This window comes from Lactuca sativa, chromosome 4, assembly GCF_002870075.4.
Source record: "Lactuca sativa cultivar Salinas chromosome 4, Lsat_Salinas_v11, whole genome shotgun sequence".
In the NCBI taxonomy this organism is placed as follows: domain Eukaryota; kingdom Viridiplantae; phylum Streptophyta; class Magnoliopsida; order Asterales; family Asteraceae; genus Lactuca; species Lactuca sativa.
Window position 1 is genome coordinate 394,106,805 of NC_056626.2, and position 24,192 is coordinate 394,130,996.

At 31.7% G+C, this 24,192-nt stretch overlaps 2 protein-coding genes across 2 annotated transcripts; both read left to right on the plus strand.

The window, feature by feature from the left end:
• Positions 1-787: 787 nt before the first annotated feature.
• Positions 788-2,966, plus strand: LOC111908118 (protein FAR1-RELATED SEQUENCE 5-like). The gene is made up of 5 exons (XM_023903959.1): positions 788-1,143; positions 1,215-1,473; positions 1,692-1,761; positions 1,873-2,330; positions 2,655-2,966. The coding sequence occupies exons 1-5, from the start codon at positions 788-790 to the stop codon at positions 2,964-2,966; spliced, it is 1,455 nt and encodes a 484-aa protein (XP_023759727.1).
• A 19,321-nt stretch (positions 2,967-22,287) lies between these two features.
• Positions 22,288-23,824, plus strand: LOC111908119 (secreted RxLR effector protein 161-like). The gene is made up of 2 exons (XM_023903960.1): positions 22,288-22,522; positions 23,319-23,824. The coding sequence occupies exons 1-2, from the start codon at positions 22,288-22,290 to the stop codon at positions 23,822-23,824; spliced, it is 741 nt and encodes a 246-aa protein (XP_023759728.1).
• Positions 23,825-24,192: the final 368 nt, after the last annotated feature.

The following is a 24,192-nucleotide window of genomic DNA, read 5'->3' on the forward strand; positions in this document are numbered from 1 at the left end:
GGAGCACAAAACAAATGGACTAATAGCCGAGCCCAAAGACGCAACCCTTGAACGAATCTTCAACCCAACAGGGATGCTGGTAGTGGTTTCCGATCTCCAAGATGATAGTGGTGCGGCGCCGGAGGTCAAGAAAAGAAGGTGGGGACGGAATTTCATCCGATCGGGGCGTGAGAGAGGGGAGACGGTATGATGGCGGCTGATGACTCCCATAGGATTAGGGTTCTTACAAAGGTTATATACCTGGGTCTCCAAAAGTTAATCCCATAATGACACTAACAGCCCCTCACTTCCAGATTTATTTTCAAACTCAATCCAATATTTACCCTTTCTACCCCAGCATTATAAATCCATTACAACTCAGGTCCAATATTTACCAAACAGCCCCTTAGCCCTAAAATCTCTTTCAAAAGAAGTCCCAACAATTACCCAATAGCCCCTGCCTTCATAATTTTTTACAAATAGGGTCTAGAACTTACAATTGTAACCCCCAACTTCTAACATTATGACAATTAGCACTTCGAAACCATCCTTTGATATATAATTATTTATTTTAGGGCTACTATACATTCATTAATTAATTTATTTATTTAATAAATAAACAGAGTGTTACACACACACACGCATATATATATATATATATATATATATATATATATATATATATATATATATAGGGAAAAGTTCAATAGACATGACCTTTCATATCTACATTTATGTGTTTGTTGAAGATCACAACCATGAACTTGTTGCTTAAGATTAGTTGCACTTATTAAGGATTAATAGGACAATGGATTTTCTTGATGAATCCTTTATACATAAGGTTGGTACTTGTAAGATTGGTGCTTCAAAAGCTTATAACTTGGTGAGTAGTATGAAGGGTGGCTTTGATTCTAGGGGTGGGACTGCAGCTGACTTTAAAAATTTTCATAGAGATTTGAATTGTAAAATTGGTGTCAAAGATTCCCAAATGGTTGTGGATATATTGACAAACAGAAAATTGTGTTTCTCTAATTTTTCATTTGAGTTTAAAAAAGATGTTGATGATCATCTTACTGGACTTTTTTGGGCTGATGATACTTCGAAAGCCAACTATAAGGAATTTGGAGATGTACTATCTTTTGATGCTACTTATGAAACAAACAAGTAATTCCTAATCCTTATTTGTTCTTTTTATGGTATTTGTTCTTTTTAATAATACCTATAAAAAAATCCAGGTATGCTATGGTATTTGTTCTTTTTACTGGAGTTGACTACCACAAGCGTTGTGTTACTTTTGTTGATGGTTTACTAGCTTGTGAGATAGCAGATGCATATATGTGGTTGCTTGAAGTGTTTTGTAAAGCATTTGTCAAGCCTCCTATGATGATTGTAACATATCAGGATTCATCAATGAAGAAAGCTATTAATTTTGTTTTTCCTGAATTGAAGCATAGACTATGCATGTGGCACATCACTCAAAAACTTGAAGAAAAGGTATATTTTTTGTTTCTTGATTCCTATATATGTTTTATAACCATATAGATCATAAAGCATATAGTGAATTCACAATGTAAATTTTCATATGATGAAAGGAACAAATCTAAATCATAAATCACACAGTGAATTCATAATGTGAACCAAATGTTATGTTAATATGAATTACATCAAATATTCAACATATGTAATGATTCTTATGTGTTTCTTTTTTTTAGATTCCTATCAATGTTTATAACCATTCGGACTTCCAGAAGACATTTTTTGATATTATATGGAATCTTCAATGTTCTCCATAAGATTTTGAAAGTTCGTGGTCAACAATGTTAGATAAGTTTCATCTAAAAGAAAATGACTAGTTAAGGTCTGTTTTTAAAACAAGGGATTTATGGATTCTAGCTTTTATGAGAGATCTTGAACTTTCTGGTTTGATGCGAACTACTTCAAAATCAGAGAGTATGAATAATGCTTTCTCACATTTTTTGCATCATAAATCAAATTTGGTGAAGTTCATGATGTCGTTTGATAGTGCAATGAAGAAGCAAAGGCATCATCAATCTTTATTAGATTATCAGTCCACAACTACTACCCCCAACCTAAGGGCTCCTTTGGCTATTGAAAAGTATGCATCGGAAATTTTTACACATAATATTTTCTTGGACATTCAGAAAGAGTTATATAAATCCATGTTTTATTGTGTTCAAGAATATGTAGTTATTGAAGATGAAAGTGAAATTTATGTTTTGAGAGATAAGAAGAAAAAAAAGTTGATTGATAAAAATGTGAATGAGGATGAAGAATCTGATGACTTTTATCGAAATAGTCTTCCTTCTCATTGTCCTAATACTCATTACAAGGTATGTCTCTTTGTCCGAATACAGTTTATTAAATATAAAATGTAGTTTCAAAATTCACACTGTGAATGTAGGATGTTTTGCTAATTAATAGTGTGAATTTTTATAGAGTTATAAATTGGTTTGTACTTTTCATTAGATTAGTATGGAATATGTTTTTTTTGTGAATTTGATTTGAAGTACATATTTATATTATAGTATTATGATTTCTAATGACTTTTTGATTAATAATGTGAATTGATGTTAATTTGTATAATTTTTATCGAATGGTATGAGATAGAATTTCTTATTCACATATTAATTTGTTTATTAATGATAATTTTGTAGGTTGTATTTAGTAGAAGGGGTGATAGCATTAGCATCAGTTGCAGCTGCATGCTTTTTGTCCAGGAAGGATTGTTATGTCGTCATATGTTTTTCATATTAAATATGAAAGAGTATGATGAAATTCCATCAAATTTCATTTTGAGGAGATGGGGAAAAGATATCATAGCTAATGGATTGTTGAGAAAAAAGTACTCATATCCTCATAAAGGCAGTAAAAATGAATGTTTGATTCAAGATGCATATGTTATTCTCCGTTTGTCCATTAACAAGATAGCAAAAAATGAGGATGAGTTGGCTAAATATATAAAGTAACTTCAGGAGGTTGATAGTGGTATTCCTTTATGTACCTCATCAAGGGCATATTCGAGTAGATCAATTCACATTGAAAAAATTATTGGAGCTGCAGTACCTGATGTTATCAACATTCATAATCCAGAGGGGATCAGAAACAAGGGATGGGCCAGTGGTAAAAGATTCAAGAGCACTAGAGAGAAAGTGATTGAGAAATCTAAAAAGGTTACTAGGTTGTGTAGTTTATGTCATTAACCAAATCACAATGCTAGGAGTTGCATTTTGAGGTTTAAGAAGTCTGATTTAGAATCTGAGGTTAGAGAAGGCTAATTGTTTCTAATTTTTTCTTTTTAAGACGACTAAAATAAGATTTGATTTTTGTAATGGTCATTCAATGGATAGAAATGTAGAAATATTGATGTTAATTTTAATAATCATTGTTTTAGAGTTTATTTCTAATAATAGAATATATTTTTTTCAAATTTATTGTTTTTGCTTAAAGATATTTTTTATTGTTAGTTTTTTGAATATTTTCTAATAAAAATTTCATGCTAATGTTTTAATTTATGTATATTAATTATCATTGATAATCTCATATATAAAATTTTCATGTTAAAGATTGTCTTAATGTAATTTAATTCACATTGTGAATCTCAACTATTAATTGTTTTAATGATCTATATGTACCATAATTCACATTGTGAACCTCACATATAAAATATACATGTTATAATATGTACTGTAATTCACATAGTTAATCTAACATATAAAATTTTCACAAGGTTAACATATAAACCATGTAAATTTTCTACATATATTGTGTTGTTATTACATTAACATCTAATCATTTAGACCAAAAGAAATGAAGTAAATGTATGAAATGTTAATGTACTTTCAATTCTTTATTCAAAGTAAAAATATAATCACTTCTCCCCACCCACACACCAATATCATATTTTTAATAAAACATGTAATTGTATAACATACATGTAGACATTCACATGAAAATATAAACATCTTTTAAGTATTTAGTAAAGTTCGTTATATTTGATATAGAAACTACCATCAAATTGTAACATAACAAGCATGTATATGTTCTTAAAGAAATTAAAGTGCATCTAAACTTATACTAATAATGAATAGAAAACTAAGTTTTAAGTTTTACACTTCTTTTTCCAATCCTTGAAGTACTATATCCTTTCTCCCCTTTTTTCCCATCCATTGTCGAGAAATCTTTTATTTCTTCATTAGTCTTTTTTGCAAACTTAGCTGTTTGTGCAATGATTTTTGACCTATGTCTGTTTGCGTCACTCAGTAGTATCTTTGTCAAATACTTATTGCGTAAATCATTTAACACACTTTGTTGTTGTTTTGATTCTTTTGGCAATCCACATATCCAATTTATTGTTTTATCTCCCATATATGTCTCCAAATGACGCATGTAAAAAACTCCACAATCAACATGATTATCCCTCGTGCGCCAATTCATGTTCACCCTTTCTGGTTCAACACCCTCCAAAGTTAAAGCTGATTTGTGATTGACCCTCATCAAGTACCTACTAAAAAGTATTTTCTGCAAAAAAAGAAATTGTCATTTTCTATAGTTATTATTTTATTTAGATTTTCAGTCTATTAATACTTATATTTATAATTTAAATTTAATATTCTTACCAATTCATTAGGTGCATCACGATAAGCTCTAGAAAACTTTGCAACTGAATTCCTATTGTCAATGACATCAACCGTTGGTTCCTCTAAGTTTATGAAGATGATGTAAAAGTGATTTTTTTGATGAACTGGTAAAAACACTTGTTTAATAATTTAAATTGTTAAACTTTGTTAAAAATATGTAATATATTCCACAAAAAGAATAGTTTATTACCAAGTGAACTTTTTCAGTTCTTTGTCCTTTTTCATTGCATCTTTGATATTTGACTCAAATTTAACAAATCTTTGATTGAAAGGGATATTTTTGTCAAATATGAACTGTCTCTGCAAAAAAATTTAAATATACATCAATCTTTAAAGAGTAAATTGTTAAATTCACAATAAGTTAAATTTTAAATTTTAAATTATTCACACTGTGAATTATAATGGGATTCACTGTGTGAATTTTATTACTTATTCAGAACTATTGAAAATTGTATTTATTATATTATCAACATTATCATGATATATATTTTTTAATTAACTTACCACAATTGATGTATCAAAGAAATACCGATTCAGTGTAGAATTTGATTTAAGCATTTCTTCATAGTTCAAAATATCAGTTCAAGCATCAATGACATGTGCATGTACCCATAATCCTGCCTGCATTGTTTCAATCATTCCTCTTCCAATCACATACCCTCTCTTAATCTGAAATACCTTCTCACTTAATTTGTAATCAAATAAAACAAAAAAGCAGTTAATAGAAAATTAATTTGTATTTGTATTTTATATACTATTGTATTTAAATAAAAGATAACATAAATTATTACCTGCTATTATCAATTCTGGAAAAAATTCTATCTGATGCTTTTAATTCATCGGGATCTACAAATTTTGATGCACAGACCTGTTTTTTATTATAAGGAGAAGATAGCTTCAGTGATGGTTTATTTAATCTTTTTCCTACTTCTCTTTTTTTTGTCTTCATCATCTTCAATTCCCAAGATATTGTTGTCACATTCTGTTTCTTCTGAATCATAACTTTCTCCTTCATCAAGTTTTTCATCTTTTATTTCTTTCTTCGTGTGTTCATCTTCACTGCTCTCATCTCCTTCCTGAAACTCTTGTGTTAGACGAAGACCAAGTCCAAGTGGAAAACTAGGCATTGATGATTTTATAGTATTTTTTTATTTTTTTATCATCTATCTTTTGTTCTCTAAAACTTTTTACATTTTCAAAATCATCATAATTATCAAAATTTAAAATACATTGAATAGAATCAGCAATCTCATGCACTATTGGATCATTATACAGATTTCCTGATGTTACCATGATTGTTTGATTCTTTATTTCATGTTCATTCAAATTTTCTTTGCTTTTTTTTCATCTTCATCCCTGTCACCTTTTGCATCATCTTCATTTTGAGTTTTATAAATGAATTATTGTTCAAAGACTTTCTTCATATCTTTCAACTCATCGCTTTCTGTGAATTTTGTTGTTGAAAACTCAATTAACTTTCCAAACTTCATTTTATCATTCACTAGTTTTTTGTAATCCTTTTTCGCTTTGAATACCAATTCCTGCGAAATGAGATAAAAATGTCAAAGAAAATGATTTTTTTTTAACTTTTTTCTATAATAAATTACAGTTTCAGAATATGAATGCATTGATGAGGTATCACGTTTTTACTGAATTTTAATAAATTACATATTCACTTTGTGAATTTATTATAGAGAAAGTAATAAAATACACTTTTATATTCACAATGTGAATCACTTTATGAATTTCATTTTAACTACAATGTTATAACATATATCTGTAATTTAACTTCAATTTTTTTTTAAATTATATAGATTATTAACTTACATCGAGTTTCATATCTTCATTTTCATCGGTGTCGGATTCTTCATCATTCTCTATAACATCATCATTCCATTCCAAAGTTCCAAAGTCACTACTCTTTAACTCAGCTTTTTCCATTTTCACCATCATTTCATAATCCCAAAAATGTAATGCATGTATTTGTCTTTTTTTCATTCTTATCATTTCTCATAAACTCCAAATAAGCTAGTTGTTTATGTAAACAAAACTATGATTAATTAGTTTTCTTATAATAATATAAATAAAAGTGTTAATTATAAGAATTTTCCTTACCAACAATACAAGAAGTGGCCCACAATAGTAGTTTCCTCTATCGGTTTCATCCCATGTCGTCTTTGAAATTTTCAAGCAATTGGTTATAAAACCACACCAGTCAATTTCTCTCATAGGTGTTTTGCCTAAAAAATGTGGCAATACTGTTGTCTTACAAGTTCCAGGCTTATTCTGTTCACAAATGGTATTAACAAACAGTAATACAAAGTTTGTTTTGAAAATAATCCCTGAATCTGATGATTCTTTAATTTTCTCTTCAACATCCGATGGTCTCATAGCCTTGAAATTGTATTGTTGCTTCCAGTCCATTAATTCTTTTCCTTCACATTGATCAGTGTTATATATATCTTTTCCACCTAGAGGAATTCCAAGCAAATCATGAACAAGTTCTGGTGTTATGTTTATCTTTGCATTAGGTAGATGGATTTTCATATCTGATGGATTGAATGAATTCACAATAAAACGTGCCAATTTCCCAGAAATTCCATTGGTTGCAATTCTCAGCAAAGATCACAATCCCATTTCTCTGACAACTTTTCTCTGTTCTTTGTTTATAGATTTAACAATATCATAAAACTTCTTTGGGCTCATTCTTCTTGTCAAAGATACTCTGTCATTTGGATTTATTGGCACTTTTGCCTTTTTTTTCTTTGACTACTTCCAGAGTCTTTGTTTTTCTTTTTCTTTTTCCTGATAGTCAATAATGTTCATAAGCTTCTAATAATATAACATATATAATATAAAATAACTAACAATACAAGAAATTCACATGTGAATTTGTTTTGCAAAATATAATATAATACATAAAATAAACATGTGAATTTGTTTATAACTTTGTAAATTAAACATGTGAATAGTAATAAACAAACCTGTTTTTTTTTTCATCCGATTCTTTCTTTACAAGGCTATCTTCAACTTTAATAGGAGTCACAGATTTTCTGTATTCAATCATTTTAAGTCTTGGACTCTATCTGATTTATGTTCATGTTTTAACAAATTTATAAAGAATTAATTTTATAATACCAAATTCAATTATAATTTTATAAATACTAACCTTGAGTTGTTTTCTTTTTAGGTGTCTTGAAAACAGATTTTTCTTGCTTCATCGACTTTTTCATTTTTGTTTTATGTAATCTTGGACTCTGTCTGATTTCTGTTCACTTAAAAAAAATTAAAGATAAAGTAAATTATAATTTTAAATACTAACCTCGAGTTGTTTTCTTTTCAAGTGTCTTCAAAACAGATTCATCTTGCTTCATCATTTTTTTTGTTTGCTTTTTTTTTAATCTCATCAGCTTCTAAACTTTTTTCTTTTTCAACATTTTCTTCAATAGTCTTTTCATCTTCATTTTTTCTTAACTTATTAATTATTTCCACCACGGTTCTCCTTGCTGTGTTTTTGGTATATTTTTTTGAACCTTCAACTACATAATGTGAAATTTTTAATATGAATGTCAAAAATATAAGTAGTATTAATACATGTCAAACAATATAAAATTGAACATGTGATGATCAAATTGCAAAAACTTTTTAGAAATTCACATTGTCAATCTGTTAGGCTATGAGCTATATTCAAGATTCACATTGTGAATTTATGCATTTAACAGCAAAAGAGTTTGAGGTTCACCAAATGATGTACACATACACATGGTGAAGTTTTACAATTACATTGAGCATAGTGAAATACAAACAAAAGTGTTGATCAACTTGCAAAAAAAATATGTTTTTAAGAGATTCACATTGTGAATCTGTTTGAATGTGACATACACATCCAAGATTTACATTGTGAATTTATGTATTAAATAGCAAAAGAGTTTGAATTTCACCAAATGATGTACACATACACATGGTGAATTTTTACAATTACATTGTGCATAGTGAAATACAAACAAAAGTGTTGATCAACTTGCAAACGAAAAAAAAACATTTTTTTAAGAGATTCACATTGTGAATCTGTGTGAATGTGACATACACATCCAAGATTCACATTGTGAATTTATCCATTTAACAGGAAAAGTGTTTGAATTTTACCAAATGGTGTACACATACACATGGTGAATTTTTACAATTACATTGTGCATGGTCAAATACAAACAAAAGTGTTGATCAACTTGCAAAAGAAAAAACATACATTTTTTTAAGAGATTCACATTGTGAATCTGTGTGAATGTGACATACACATCCAAGATTCACATGGTGATTTTATGCATTTAACAGCAAAAGTGTTTGAATTTCACCAAATGATGTACACATACACATGGTGAATTTCTACATTTACATTGTGCATAGTCAAATACAAACAAAAGTGTTGATCAACTTGCAAAAGAAAAAACAAATTTTTTTAAGAGATTCACATTGTGAATCTATGTGAATGTGACATACACATCCAAGATTCACATTATGAATTTATGCATTTAACAGCAAAAGTGTTTGAATTTCACCAAATGATGTACACATACACATGGTGAATTTTTACAATTACATTGTTCATAGTCAAATACAAACAAAAGTGTTGACCAACTTGCAAAAAAAAACAAAATTTTTTTAAGAGATTCACATTATGAATCTATGTGAATGTGACATACACATCCAAGATTCACATTGTGAATTTATGCATTTAACAACAAAAGTGTTTGAGTTTCACCAAATGATGTACACATACATATGGTGAATTTTTACAATTACATTGTGCATAGTCAAATACAAACAAAACTTTTGATCAACTTGCAAAAAAAACAAAATTTATTTAAAGAGATTCACATTGTGAATCTATGTGAATTTGACATACACATCCAAGATTCACATTGTGAATTTATGCATTTAACAACAAAAGTGTTTGAGTTTCACCAAATGATGTACACATACACATGGTGAATTTTTACAATTACATTGTGCATAGTCAAATACAAACAAAAGTGTTGATCAACTTGCAAAAAAAAAATATGTTTTTAAGAGATTCACATTGTGAATCTGTGTGAATGTGACATACACGTCCAAGATTCACATTGTGAATTAGTTTTTCTTAATAAGTGTGTAGTATATGATTAGATAATTAGTTATTTTAATCTGAATGCAAATGTTCTAACCCTTTTTTTTATCTTGAATATCTTCAATTTTTCACTTGTAGTTGAAGGTAGAACATCTTTTAGACTTCTTGTCAATTTCATTCTTTTCTTATTATCCTTTTTTTTCATTGATCTTTTCTTCATTTTCTGTTTTTGATTAACAAATTAATTCAAACATCAATTTCATGGTATGAAAGTTATGATTTATTCACACTATGAATTCAGTTTGAATCATAACATTGCCAATGCAACTCTTTATAAATTTACAATGAGAAGCACAATAAGAGATACAATATGAATTAAACATAGATACACAATGTGAATTTCACAAGATGAAAAAAATCAAATGTAAATGATAAATCACCCTGTGAATTCACAATTTGAATAAATGATATGTTAAATTGATATATAATCATGATTTACTTTGTGAATTGTGAAATAATATAATACTCAGAAACATTGAATCCTTTCAAAATAATCAAATATAAATCACAAAGCACACTGTGAATTCAAAATGTGAAATTAGTTTTTCAGTTTAATGAATAAATTCAGAAACCACTTAGATTCACAAAGTTTTTAGGAAATTACGGTTTGTAATTTAGATATTCATGATTTCTGTATCGATTTGAAGAAATTTATATCATTAGGTTTTTGGTAATTATACGAATTCTCAAAAGTTCATGAAATTAGGGTTTCGATTTACTTAATAAATTCATATTCGAGTTAGATTCACAAAGTTTTAGGAAATTTTAGTTTGTAATATAGATATTCATTAGGTTTTCGTTATGTATACAAATTATTAAAAGTTCATCATCCAACGAGGGTTTCAAATCAGTATAAAACGATTTTGTTAATAAAATAGTGTATTAACAAATTCATCGAATACATAATGTAACAGATAGTTTAGATTTGTCGTTTTGAAATTTATCAATCGAAAAAGTATAATGTTGAAAATGGATTAAATGAGATAATCGAAAGTGAATAGCAGCCAAATATACCTTCTAGATTCATTTTGACGAACTTTTCGGGAAGATTCATTGTGGATATTTACTGAATCGTCGCCGGAGATTCGTTTGAAATCGATGTCGTCGGTGGAGTAAAAGATCGCTTTCAATGAGAGGGTAAAATCGATTTCACTGAATTGAAACTGATGAACTAACGACGTTAATTAACAGTGAGAGTTAAAAAGTTTTAGTTTGACGACAATGCCCCCCTTAAGTTACGTGTTTGGTTATAAGCAGTTGCACATTATTGTTTTTCATACTTTTACATCTCAAATACAATGGTTGTTAATATTTTGATCTAACCATCTTAATAGGTTCCTTGGTTCCTCCATCCATATTGGTTCTCTATTGAATCTGTCCCTATATATATATATATATATATATATATATATATATATATATATATATATATATATATATATATATATATATATATATATATATATATATATATATATATATATATATATATATATATATATCTCTTCAAAAAAAATCTAAACTATTAATATACTCATGATATTTTAAAGTTAGACCGAACATACCAAACCTTTATTTATTGAAAAAATTTCTTTTTCATCCAATATTAATTAACTCACCAATCAAATATGCACCGTTATATAAATATGATTTGTGAGTAATGGAAGGAGTGTTTAGTCAAATATTGTTTATTTAAAATTTAAAATTCGCGACTATCCAATGAGACGGGGAGGGAAGGAAGTGAGATTCTCCTTGGATTTCACATTTGTCTTTATTCACTAATACTCATAAAAAAATATTGGGATCACCAATGAAACTAATAATGTATTTTGTTATCGTGGTCCTAATTAAACTTCTAATTTAATACCAAAACCATATCAATCATAGCATATGCACTCGTTAAAATAAATTGGGAAACCATATCAATCATAGCATATGCACTCGTTAAATAAATTGGGAAACCATACCCGCTGCTAGCTAATGAATATTACTAATAAGATACTCACACACTATTATTATTTTTATAAAAGTCAACTTATAATCAACTAATAATAATCAGTTTTTTCGAAAAATAATACAATTTCAACCCGTAAAATTAATTTAAAAATTAATTAAGATGTCTATATGATAAAATGATGTGTCTTTTTAGCCAACCCCTTTAGAAATCATAGTCACATCTCTATAAAAAGTCAACTTCTAATTAATTAAATATAATTTGTTTTTTTTAGAAAATAATACAATTTTAACCAATAAAATTATTCAAAAATTTATTTAGATTGTCTATATGATAAAATATGGTGTCTTTTCAGCCAACACCAATAATTTTATGTCAAAACATGCTTTTTTCTTTATTTTTAATAAAACAAAAAGCTATACTACTTATAATCTAATCATAAGCATCATTTCTGTCTCCTAATGAGACTTGAACTCATGACCTCTCATTGAGAGAGTCGCCCTTTACGCCTAGGCCAAATGTCGTTGGCAAGTCAAAACATGTTATATATATATATATATATATATATATATATATATATATATATATATATATATATATATATATATATATATATATATATATATATATATATATATATCGAGTGAGGACTCAAAAATAAATGAGAACTGTGAGTACAAATCTTTGCTGAACGATTGAAAAAATAAAACGTGGAGATTTAATTTCATTTATCATCAATATCTCACGAGATGATATGATGTTTTTGTAATTATGTGCGATATTTTAACATTTTCAGGCAAAGAGTAATTGTTTAGAGGTTAAATGGGTAAAAGGAAAAAAGAAAAAAATAATTGTCTTCGCAGTCTTCATTATTTTTTGAATCATTATCGGAACCAAACTCTCTCTCTCTCTTTCTCTCTCTCTCTCTCTCTCTCTATATATATATATATATATATATATATATATATATATATATATACACACACACACACATAGAGAGAAATATATATATATATATATATATATATATATATATATATATATATATATATATATATATATGTTCAAATGTGGATCCACATCTGTTACGTGGATGAAGGGATCATTCTCGACCAAATAATTCATAAATAATTCGTTAAACATATAACATATTAATCCCAATCAAATCCCATGATTTTAGGCTAATATAATTATAATTTTAAATTGTATACATTATCCTTTAACCTATATATAATATGTGTACGTCTAATTTCATCAGTACACTATCATTCTCGTTCGTTTTTTTTTTGTTTGAATTGAAATGCAGCATGCTCACAATAATGAAGATCAAGTACACATGAATTGCAGTTTTTGTTTATAAAATTTAAGAATTCGCTACAAAAGGTGTTAGTATCATTTTTTTGCAGCAACTATCAAACAATGATTTCAAGGTTCAAATGGAGCCTCCTCCTAATAATCAAGAACATATACATATGATTATTATATAAATTCGTTTTTTTGTTTAAACAATATGAATGTGTTAGTATCAATTTCGTTTTAGCAAGAACAATCCAACAACGAACAATAGGGTGAAGAATCGGATGTTTCCTTAATATTGATAGGTTTTGAGAATATCTACATTCCTATGTGATCATGCAACCCTAATTGCTTTGGATCTAAGTTTTTCACTAGTTATACATGCAAATAGAAATTCCAACGCAATAACCCTAATACTAGCATACAATTTCGAAATACATATGAAAACTAGGGTTAGAATATTACCTTCCTTGCTATGTAGTAATAACAAGAATTCCTTTGTAAATCTTGACTCTTGAAAGCTTAGTGCCTCAAGTGTTGCACCTCTAATGGAGTCATAAACAACACTATCAATAGATGGAAGGAGAGAGGAGTTAACTCTTCAGAAATTCGGCCAGGTGTTAAAGCAAGAAAGTGACCCTCTTAAACTTGGCCATCCGCAATCATTTTCTGTCTACCACAACTATCTTTGTGCTACCGCAATCAACTCTCTCCCTACCGCAGTGAAGTGTCTATCGCAGTTTCAAGAAGTGAACCGCAATGAAGTTTATGTTACATCCTCTGACTTACTGTGATAGCCTTTTTTTATCCAATGCACCTTGCATGGCCATGTTAGTCAGTAGTTTATTAGATGTTTATTCAGGATGTAAGTTTTAGAGGCTCTATAAATAGAGTGATCATCTTCATGTATTATCCATCTCTCAGCACTTCTTATCTACGGTCTTTTGATCTTTCTCCCTAAAATATAAAGATAACTTTCTCATATCTCTATCTTACTGATCATCATCGAAGATCCTCTTCAGTTTCAATTGATCTCACATACAGCTCGTGTTTGAGTGCAAACATTGTTATGAATCAGCTTGGTGTTTACTTGATATATAACTTGTTCTCATTTATATTTCCTTTACTTTTCTCATTTTACGTTTCCGCAACTAACTATCTAACAAATCTAACTTCTTATTATTGTTGAGCTTTCATGATCCTTTGAGATTAACTTATTCCGCAACTTTATATTGTACTAACGTTTGTTCAAGTGTTTCTCAAAACTTTTTCTCTCAACAATTGGTATTAGAGCCAAAGTAGTTCCATTTTCAACAAGAACTCTGATTTTGAAAAGCCATCTATACCACTGAAGCTTATTTTTCTCAATAAAAAACAAAAAAAACAAAGGAAATATGGCAAAAGCTTTATCACTAAACGTCTCCAACAGTGTTGGAGGTTCGAACAGAGCTCCAATACTTATGGCAAATGAATATCAACACTAGTCACAAAGTATGGACAGGTATCTTAAAAGACTTGGAAGAGATGTACTGAGATCCGTGGAAGAAGGACCCCATGTCCCTGTTCTTATTCCGGTTCAAGCTGATGGTGCTCAAGTTCGACTAGGTGGCGATGAAGGATCTATGAATCGACCAACCAAAGACGATTTAGATAAAATAGAAAATAATTCCATTGCCTTGTACGAAATGTACTGCGGTGTTGATCCTGACAACTTCGACATTATCATCAATTGCAAATCCGCAAAAGAAATACGGGATGTGATGAAGAATCTCTATCAAGGGTCAGAACAAGCACAAGATAAGAAACTCACCACTGCTCTAAATGAGTTTAACAACTTCAAAGCTCTACCCGAAGAAAGCCTTGATGACTCATTCAAACGTTTCAATTTCATCATCACTAAATTGTCAAATACTGGTATAGTCCACAGTAACCATTAAACTGTTGGGTTATGAGCATAACATCATTCCTATGGTGTTCACGCAACCCTATTTGCTTTGATCTAGTTTTTTCTAAGTAAACATACAACATTGAATACCAAAGCAATAAACACTAATTGACTAGCATACAAATCTGAAAAAAAAAACACATATGATTAGGGTTAGAAAGTTTACCTTGATTCTTATGTAGCAGTAACAATCACAATCCTTCTTGTTCTTGACTTCTGAAAGGCTAGTGCCTCAAATGTTGCACCTCTAATGGAATCACTAACACTCAATGCAACAAGATTACTTGGTGAGGGAAGGATTTCAGCTAGGGTTTCTCATAGAACTCATAGGGGCCGAAAATCCTATATAAAGGGTTCCTTATATAACTGTGTGGCCTGCTAGGGTTTCTGAAAGAAACCCTAATTCCTACTTAAGGCCTAAGCAGCCCATGGATTCCTTCCTTAGAGCTCTTTGGACGAAATCTTAAGGGCTTCCCCATAAATTTCGTCCACTCCACTCTATGGAGTCCATCAGCCCAACTAGTAACTAACAGTTAATTACAATATTAGTCCCCTTTTATTTAATCAGTCTCTTTTGATCGCCAAATTAATACCAAATTAATTTCTGATCAATACTATTTAAATAATATGATTTCCAAATAATATATTAAACTTGTAATTTATTAATAAAACCATTTTAGAGTACCAATTTATTATTCATATAATAAATTCTACTCTCTCTCTCTCTCTCTCTCTCTCTCTCTCTCTCCTCTTGTCATCCTATCAAGTTGCATGAGTGAAGGCAACCCAAAATGACCATGCTCATAATCGGGTCAAGTACATAACACAATAGTTATGGGCTTAGACACTTAATCCAACAGTCTCCCACTTGGATAAGTCTAATAACTATTTTGCAAATACAACTTTAGAAGCTAATCAGCAATCGTAGCTTTCCAAAGCCGTTGTCAACTCTGATCTTATTAGTAACGAATCCTTTAAATGAGGGATCATATACTCCTCCGTTCTAGATATCGTATGAATTGAGACACAGATTTCATCATACTCTCTGTTCATGTGTTGTTTCCCGATTTCCGATTTATGACTACTGACAACAAACTACAATTGAACACATCAACTTAGTCCCGGATTAGCCAAGCGCTTAGGGGTGTCATCACTAAATCATCGAGGGGCCCACATATATCGCTTTTATCACACTTTGGGTAAAAGGAATGGATAAACTTTGATTCAAATGCTCATTTGTACCTAATCATCAAATCCCACACAACAATACGTTTTAAAACACCAAGTTACTGGTGTGTTTACATATTATCAATGTGTAACCGATTTGTAAATTACAACTTACATGTCTCGGTTTCAAGAATATAAGATATTATGTTTCACTGATCACTCGTGATAAAATCCATGAAGTGATTCAAGTGAGCATGGGTTTAATCCAATACTTAAATCTTATTTCAGGAGCACTCATGAACACTGCAGCAGACTTTTGCTATATCTAAAATGCTTTAGACAATCTACAGTCAGATTCATGACAGTCTTCTTCCATACCTACTTCCAATGTATGATCAAATGCGGATGGTTTGAATAATCTTATTATTCGGGAATTCAAAACATGCAAAGTGAAACACAAGAATAATACTAATCCTATATGGCCCCAAACTTTTGAGTATAAATAAAACACCTTTATTTAATCACCATATTGATTACTCATTATTCATTGTATAATGTTTCGGATAATGAACTTTTTACTTGAATTATAACAACAGTTTTCCCATGCTCCAAGCATGCACACTCTGTTTTCCTATGGTCCATACTTTGTGAAATAGAGCAAGTGAGCACATTTCCGCTGATACTCATTTCACAACTCCTAATCCTTATCATTAGTGTAAGAATACCAAATTCTTGCCACTATTAGAATATGTTATATTATAACATTTTATACAATGATCCTTTCGTAATATCACATCACCAAAGCCACCAAGACTTGCCAATGATATTACAAAGTGCTTTTTTTGAGATTGTTACAAGGCAATTCCATAGATATGAAGTCTTACATTCAAAGTACATTCCTTTCAACATCCTTTTTGCATAAAAGTTTCTTATCTAGACATAGATTCTTAAAGTCCAACTCATAATATGGAAACATTTCCATATTCTCCATACGACAACTCATTATTTATAGAATCATATCTAATCATAATAATGTCATTATGGTCCATTCGTTACTATACTTCCAACTGTCAACAAGTGACCAATCCTTGGCGAACCTTAGATCGTCTTTGACAGTTGTTTAATTATTTTAGTCAAATCTAGTTCAAGTCCTTTTTCCCTCTTAATTCCCTAGGCATTTGAAAATTTTAGAACATTCGAATATTACAGCATATGCAATCGATCCTATACCCGAAGCGCATGGGAGATGATTCATGATGAAAAACGTGATACTTTACCAATTTCTTGCTATAATATTGCCATATATAGAATTACTTTATGTTGAATCTTTTCAACATAACATGAATATATGTCCTTTGACTAAATTTGATTAAAATTTCGTGATCCAAGCTTTTAGATATTGAAACGAAGTATAATATTCTCTCCTTTAATTATAGAAAAACAATTTTTCAATCCCTACAACTTTGCAAAGTGAAACTTTTTTGTTTTCTATAATTAATATTGCTAACTTGCAACACTTAAAATAATAATCATGCTCCCACTAACATGATGATTATATCCATAGGAGCATAACATTTATGCTCCCACTAGCTTTGACACGTATTTAGAAAACAGTTGGACTTCTAGGAATCAATACTTATTGACTTCCAAAGTTCATATTTCTAATACGATATGCTTCGATAAGCCTTTATCTAGGCTTCTCAAACTCACCACACACCTTTCTTTAGATAGCTCATATGTATGTCTAAACTAACTCAGAACTTATAGAAATACATCCTAAATGTTTAGACTAATTTCCAAATCTCACAATTTGAACTATGAAGAGGGATTCCGTAATCATAATCGAATTTAAGAACACAAATATCACAATTGCTATCTCCTTAAAATCTCTCTTAGTGAAAGCGTTTCCTCACAATCATTTTCATGAAACAGAGAGAAACCTTATGGCACTTAGATTTTATGGTGTATATGCTCTTATCCATGTGCATTTGTGATAACCATAATCATAAAATAATGATTGTGATAAATCCAAACTCTTATGGACATAACTTGTTCATTCTTCATTTCTTGAGATCAAGGGTCCTACCATTGCTTCCAAGTTATTTAGCAGCTCACCTATACTAGTCAATGCACTTTCGTTGAACAAGGTGCTAGCCTTTATGCAGTCAATTGAGAACTCGTAGAACTCATATGCATGCATAAGTAACTTTACTGGAATTGCATAAAAACAAAATTGTGTCAACACGATAGGTTACAAACTTCAATTCGTGTGCTAGTGTCTAATAGCTTTACTCTTGATCAGTTCTTGAATCTTTTCAAGATCATTTAGAATCCCACTGACCTCTTGACATATAAGTTTCTCTTGTCAAGAAACATTTCTTGACAAACAAATATTCAGGAGTTAGTGAGGATTCTTATCAAGAAAAACACTACACACAATTGGTCTTAGTTGGTCTTTGTCCTATCCAAGACATCACAACTTACTAATTTCAAATGTGCAAGAGTAAGAAAAACATTTTTCTACTCCACATTTCATAAGTGTGTTAAAACTTCTTAAGATGTGTCACTCAAGTCACAATCTTGAAGTATGACTCTAAGACTTGGTTTTGGAACGAAGTATGATTCACCTTTTGATTTAACCATTTCAACAATTTCCGATTCTTTTCTTATCCATACTAGTGCACTAAGGTGTCCTTAGAGGATCAATTGTGATATGGTTTCATAATCAATAAGACGGTCACAAAACATGATACTAAAGTACTCTCCCATCTTTTCAGATTGGAGAAACTTTTATCTTTTTGCCTAATTGATTTTTCTTATCCGTTCTTCCAGTCATTGAAACTTTACAATGATTCAGAATTACACTTAATCTTGTAAGCATAACCACATTTACTAGACTTTTAGTAAATCATGATGAATAATCTTATTTTTATTTGTGATGGACTCGACCAGTGCACAATATTGCGTACCAGATCTCCTAGTCTTTCACTTGACTCACATACTTATGTGAAAAAGGAAATAATCTTAATTTTCTAAGTACCAACATTCGCATACATCACATGACTCAAATCACATGATTCCAAGCTTCTGTCCAATTGAAACTTGGGCGATGGGAATGTTTCCTTACTTAGAAAATTACGACACTACCATAAATAACACAACTAAGAATCACATCCACTTAATATTGCTTATAATAGAAACACACAAGCATCAATTTTCGCAAATGACATTGCAAGGAGATATAAATAAGATAAAACTCAAAATCTATTTTATTTATAAAAGGTGCGAAAAACTTGTCCTTACAACGCAAATTCGAATGAAAACTATGCTATTACATATTCCTAAGGAATCTATCATAACTCAAAGCAGCAGCTCAAAAATGCGATCATCGAATCATGCGATCGAAATCCATTTCTTCGCGATCAGACTCAACTCACTTCTTCCTTTAAGCTTCCTTTCTTTTATTTGATCCTACAAAACATCAAAATGCAATCTTATCACATCATTTATTAAGAATCTAAAATAGAAAACTTAATAGAGTTAGATAGTGGATTTTACCTGAAGTAGAGTCATACATCTTGACTCTCCCATCTCTTAGATCTCTCAGGTAGTCAGGGCAGCTTCATAACCAATGCCCCCTCTTTTAGCAGTAGGAACATATGGATTCTTCTGGAACGGTACACAGGACTATCTCAGACTCAGCCTTTCTCTTGCGTAGAGAAAATTTTTTTGGACTTCCAATGTTGCCATTGCCCATAGAAGGTTGGGATATTGATTTACCAGACAAATTTTCTTGACCAGTGAGCCAAATCATTGCTGATTCAGCAGAAATAAGCAAATAAGTCAAATCAACGAGGGCCACGTCGTGGTATATCATATAGTACTCTCTAATGAACTCACTATATGATTCAGGAAGTGACTGAACAACCAAGTCAACAACCAAGTCATGTCTTTTCAAAGGCATATGTTTGAAAATTATTCTTAAAAAGATCCAAAATGGAAAGGTCTTTTGCCAACTCCTGAACTAATTAAATCACCTCAGTTATTTTCAAAGTCAAAACCTAGGAGAAATTTATGTGCAAAAGTTTTTTCCAATCCCAAAGGTCCTGCAGTCAAAATTCATTCATGGACTAGACAAAAGACTCAGACAACACCCTCCAGACCATTGACCAAATCCGGTGTCTGGATAAAACAACTTGCTTCTAGACTTTTTCTTCTAAAAACATCACGTCCAATCCAACCTCGTAACATTCCAAAGGTTACCAGCCACCCAGGACTAGGTCTAAACACTGACACAAAACCTGTCCCTAAGACTCATGTCCATGCATCAAAGCAGAAAGATTCTCTTTTTTCCTTGGCCTCCAAACTTGTTTGGGTGCCTAAAATAACCCATTAATCTTGTAGGAAATGTGCAAGGAGGAACAAGAAGATGAACGGTTAATCGACAGTGTCTGCTGCTTACACATGACCAGAAGGTAAGAATACCATCGAGACTTCAAGCCTATATGTAATGGTGGACATGTCACATTCGGTAACAATTAGAATTGAGTCATCAGGGGTTACGGTTTGTTAACAACATGAAATTTATCAATTCAAAAGGTTGCTTACGTAGAAGGCCTCAAGCATATGCTCATCAGTGTAGGATAACTATGCAAAGTAGGTCAGCGAGTTGAATTTGATAATGAGTACTGCTACATCATGACAAGTGATAGAAGCACCTGCTTGATCAAGTCCAAGTCCGAAGGAAAAATGTATCATTGACAAACCGCAGTTGTGCTTTCTGTCCAAAGCAGTATCCGAAATTAGCTGCTTATGGCACCACAAGCTAGTTCATCTTAATATCCAGTATATCAACAACCTGGTCACCGAAAAACTTGTTCGTGGTCTCCCCATCCTAAAGTATGACAATGATACACTCTGCCCAACTTGTAAGTGTGGAAAGCAAACAAAGGGAAGCCATCCTCTGGTTGTTGATTCTTCAATTTTTGAACCATTAGAGCTGCTTCATATTGATCTGTGTGGTCCATCTACCATAGCCAGTCTCCATCCCATAAAGTATATACTGGTTATAGTTGATGATTTCACTCATTTCACATGGGTCTTTTTCTTAAGCCTCAAATCTGAAACACCACAGACTCTGATCAACTTTATCAAAGAAATTGAGCTTCAAATCAAGTTACCAATCCGAAGAATCAGAAGTGACAATGGAACCGAATTCACTAATCGTCTCTTGAACAGTTTCTTCGTTTCCAAAGGCATAAGTCACAACTTTTCAGCTCTCTACACACCGCAACAAAATGGAGTAGTAGAGCGTAGAAATCATATTCTCGTCGAAGCAGCCAAGTCCATGTTAAACTTTGCAAACCTTCCTCTATACTTGTGGGAAGAAGCAGTGGCAACTGCATGCTTTGTTCAAAACCGAAGCATCATTCGCAAGCATCTCAACAAAACTCCATATGAGCGCCTCAACAATCGCAAACCGAATGTCGGATTCTTCCATATATTTAGATGAAGATGCTTTGTAATCAACAACGAGGATCATCTTAACAAATTAGCACCAAAATCATATGAAGGCATTTTTCTTGGCTATTCAAACAATAAGGTAGCCTATAGGGTTCTCATTAGATGCATGAAACTGATAGTCAAAAGCTTCGATGTTAAATTCGATGATTATTACGTCCGCAACACGGCTCCATCAAATGAAACTAAAGCTATCCTGGAAAGTGATATCCCAGCCTCTTCGGGTCCCTTAAACATAGTTGAAATAAACTATGAGGATCTCTTTGACCCCATGGAGACAACTCAACTCTCTGAAATTCTTGTGTCTCCAGTGGCTCAACAATAACATGCTGAAGTATCTGGTCCAACCTTTTTCGAAGAATTGCCACAAGATACTTCCACCTCGCCGATTGAGGGGGAAAGTTCAACTCTGGTTCAAGTGACAACCATCGAGGTTCTAGTACTTGACAACACAACTCTGGTATCTACCCGCAGAGTTACAACTCAAGGAAATGTCTCTTCAGAGTTTGATGATGAAGACGTTGAGAACATTGACACTAGATTAGATCCAAGGGTTAACATTCAATCATCAATCCAGGGGAAACCATCCTTGGTTCAGGGGTAAATGTTTTCCACAAATACGAGGGAACCTCCTTCAACTGTTGCCATTAAAATTCCCTCAGTCAAAGATAATTATGCAGGTTGTTCACGTGTCGAGGGGGAACTACCTTATCCTACCGCAGAGGCATCTGACGTTGAAGATATTCCCTCCACCACAACTGCTGATCATCAACAAAATCGTCTTCACATCTGGACGAAGGATCACCCACCGGGTCAAATCATTGGAAACCCAGCCGTAGGTATACAAAATCGACCCTTTAGTGACTTTACAGACCACTGCCACTAGGCAACCTTCATGTCCTCAGTCGAGCCTCGAACCATTAAAGAGGCACTCATGGAGCCCGACTGGATCACCGCAATGCAAGAGGAGTTAGTAGAGTTTGAAAGAAACAAAATATTGAAACTAGTACTGAAGCCTAAAGGTTAAAGCAAGGCTAGTTGCAAAGGGCTACAACCAACTTGAAGGTGTCGATTATGATGAAACTTATGCCCCCGTAGCCAGAATGGAAGCAATACACATTTTCTTACCGTATGCGGCACACAAGAATATAATAGTACATTAGATGGATGTCAACAGTGAGTTCTTGAATGTTGAACTGAAAGAAGAAGTTTACTTACAACAACCTCCAGGCTTCAAAATTCAAGAATTTCCAAATCACTGCTTCAAGCTTGAAAAAGCAGTATAGAGTCTGAAACAAGCTCCAAGGGCATGGTATGAGACTCTTTTTGAGTTTCTTGTCATGTTTGGATAAAAAAGAGGTGTGATTGATCCCACTCTGTTTAGAAGAGCAAATGGTAATCACTTAATGCTCGTCCAAATATATGTGGATGATATCATCTTTGGATCCACAGATCAGGGTATGGTGAATGTTTTTGCAAAGCTCATGACTAGAAAATTCCAAATGAGCATCAATAGAGAGATTAATTTCTTTCTAGGACTTCAAGTTAAAGAAGTCCCTTAAGGGATATTCATTCATCAAGAGAAATATACCTCTAAGCTGTTGAATAAATTCTTAATGGACAATTGTTTCTCAGCCAAGGTCCCGATGGACTACGATTATAAGATTTCAGCTATTCCTACCGGAGAATCAGCTGACCACAAAACTTATCGTGGAAAGATATGGTCATTGATGTACCTCACTGCAAGAAAAATAGACATTGTCTTTGCCACAAGCTTAGGTGCTCGATACCAAGCCGACCCTAAAGTATCACATCTGACCGCAGTCAAGCAAATTCTCAGTTACTTGAAGGGAAGTAAAGCTCTAGCCCTCTGGTACCCCATAGGAAATGAATTGAGCCTCCAATCCTTCACAGATGTGGATCATGCCGGATGCAGATTAGATCGAAAAAGTATTTCCGATGGTTATCAATTTCTAGGAGGAAGACTAGTTAGTTGGTATTCAAGGAAGCAAAATTGTGTCTCAATGTCTACCACAGAGGAAAAATATATGGCCACAGCCAGCTGTTATTCCCAAATTCAATGGATGAAAACTCAACTCATGGACTATGGATACAAAATGTTGTGGACAGATTTACTGTGATTCGGAGAGTGCAATAGCAATTTCTCACAATCCTATTCACCACTCGAAGACGAAACACATTGAACTCTGGTACCACTTCATCAAAGACCACATTCTCAAAGGTAACATCGAACTAATTTTTGTTCCTACTCACGAAGAAATTTCTGATGTTTTAACCAAATCACGTGATGCTAGAAAGTTGAACCATTTTCTAGAAATGCTAGGAATAATGAATCCAGACCCACAATTCTTTTTGAATTTATAGGTGCCGCAAACCACGTCTGGTCTCCACAGCGGTCCTAGAATAATATACTTATCATATATCTTTTCATTATACTTTGTATACCGCAATCGTATATAATACTTATATTCATTGTGTCTTTAATTTC

Bases quoted from the DNA above. Each gene is read 5' to 3' on its own strand.
- LOC111908118 (XM_023903959.1), top strand. From the start codon at position 788: ATGGATTTTCTTGATGAATCCTTTATACATAAGGTTGGTACTTGTAAG. The intron at 1,762-1,872 runs GTTCTCCATAAG...TATGGATTCTAG, and splicing joins TATTATATGGAATCTTCAAT to CTTTTATGAGAGATCTTGAA. The intron at 2,331-2,654 runs GTATGTCTCTTT...ATAATTTTGTAG, and splicing joins GTCCTAATACTCATTACAAG to GTTGTATTTAGTAGAAGGGG.
- LOC111908119 (XM_023903960.1), top strand. From the start codon at position 22,288: ATGTTTTCCACAAATACGAGGGAACCTCCTTCAACTGTTGCCATTAAA. The intron at 22,523-23,318 runs GTATACAAAATC...ATTGTTTCTCAG, and splicing joins CATTGGAAACCCAGCCGTAG to CCAAGGTCCCGATGGACTAC.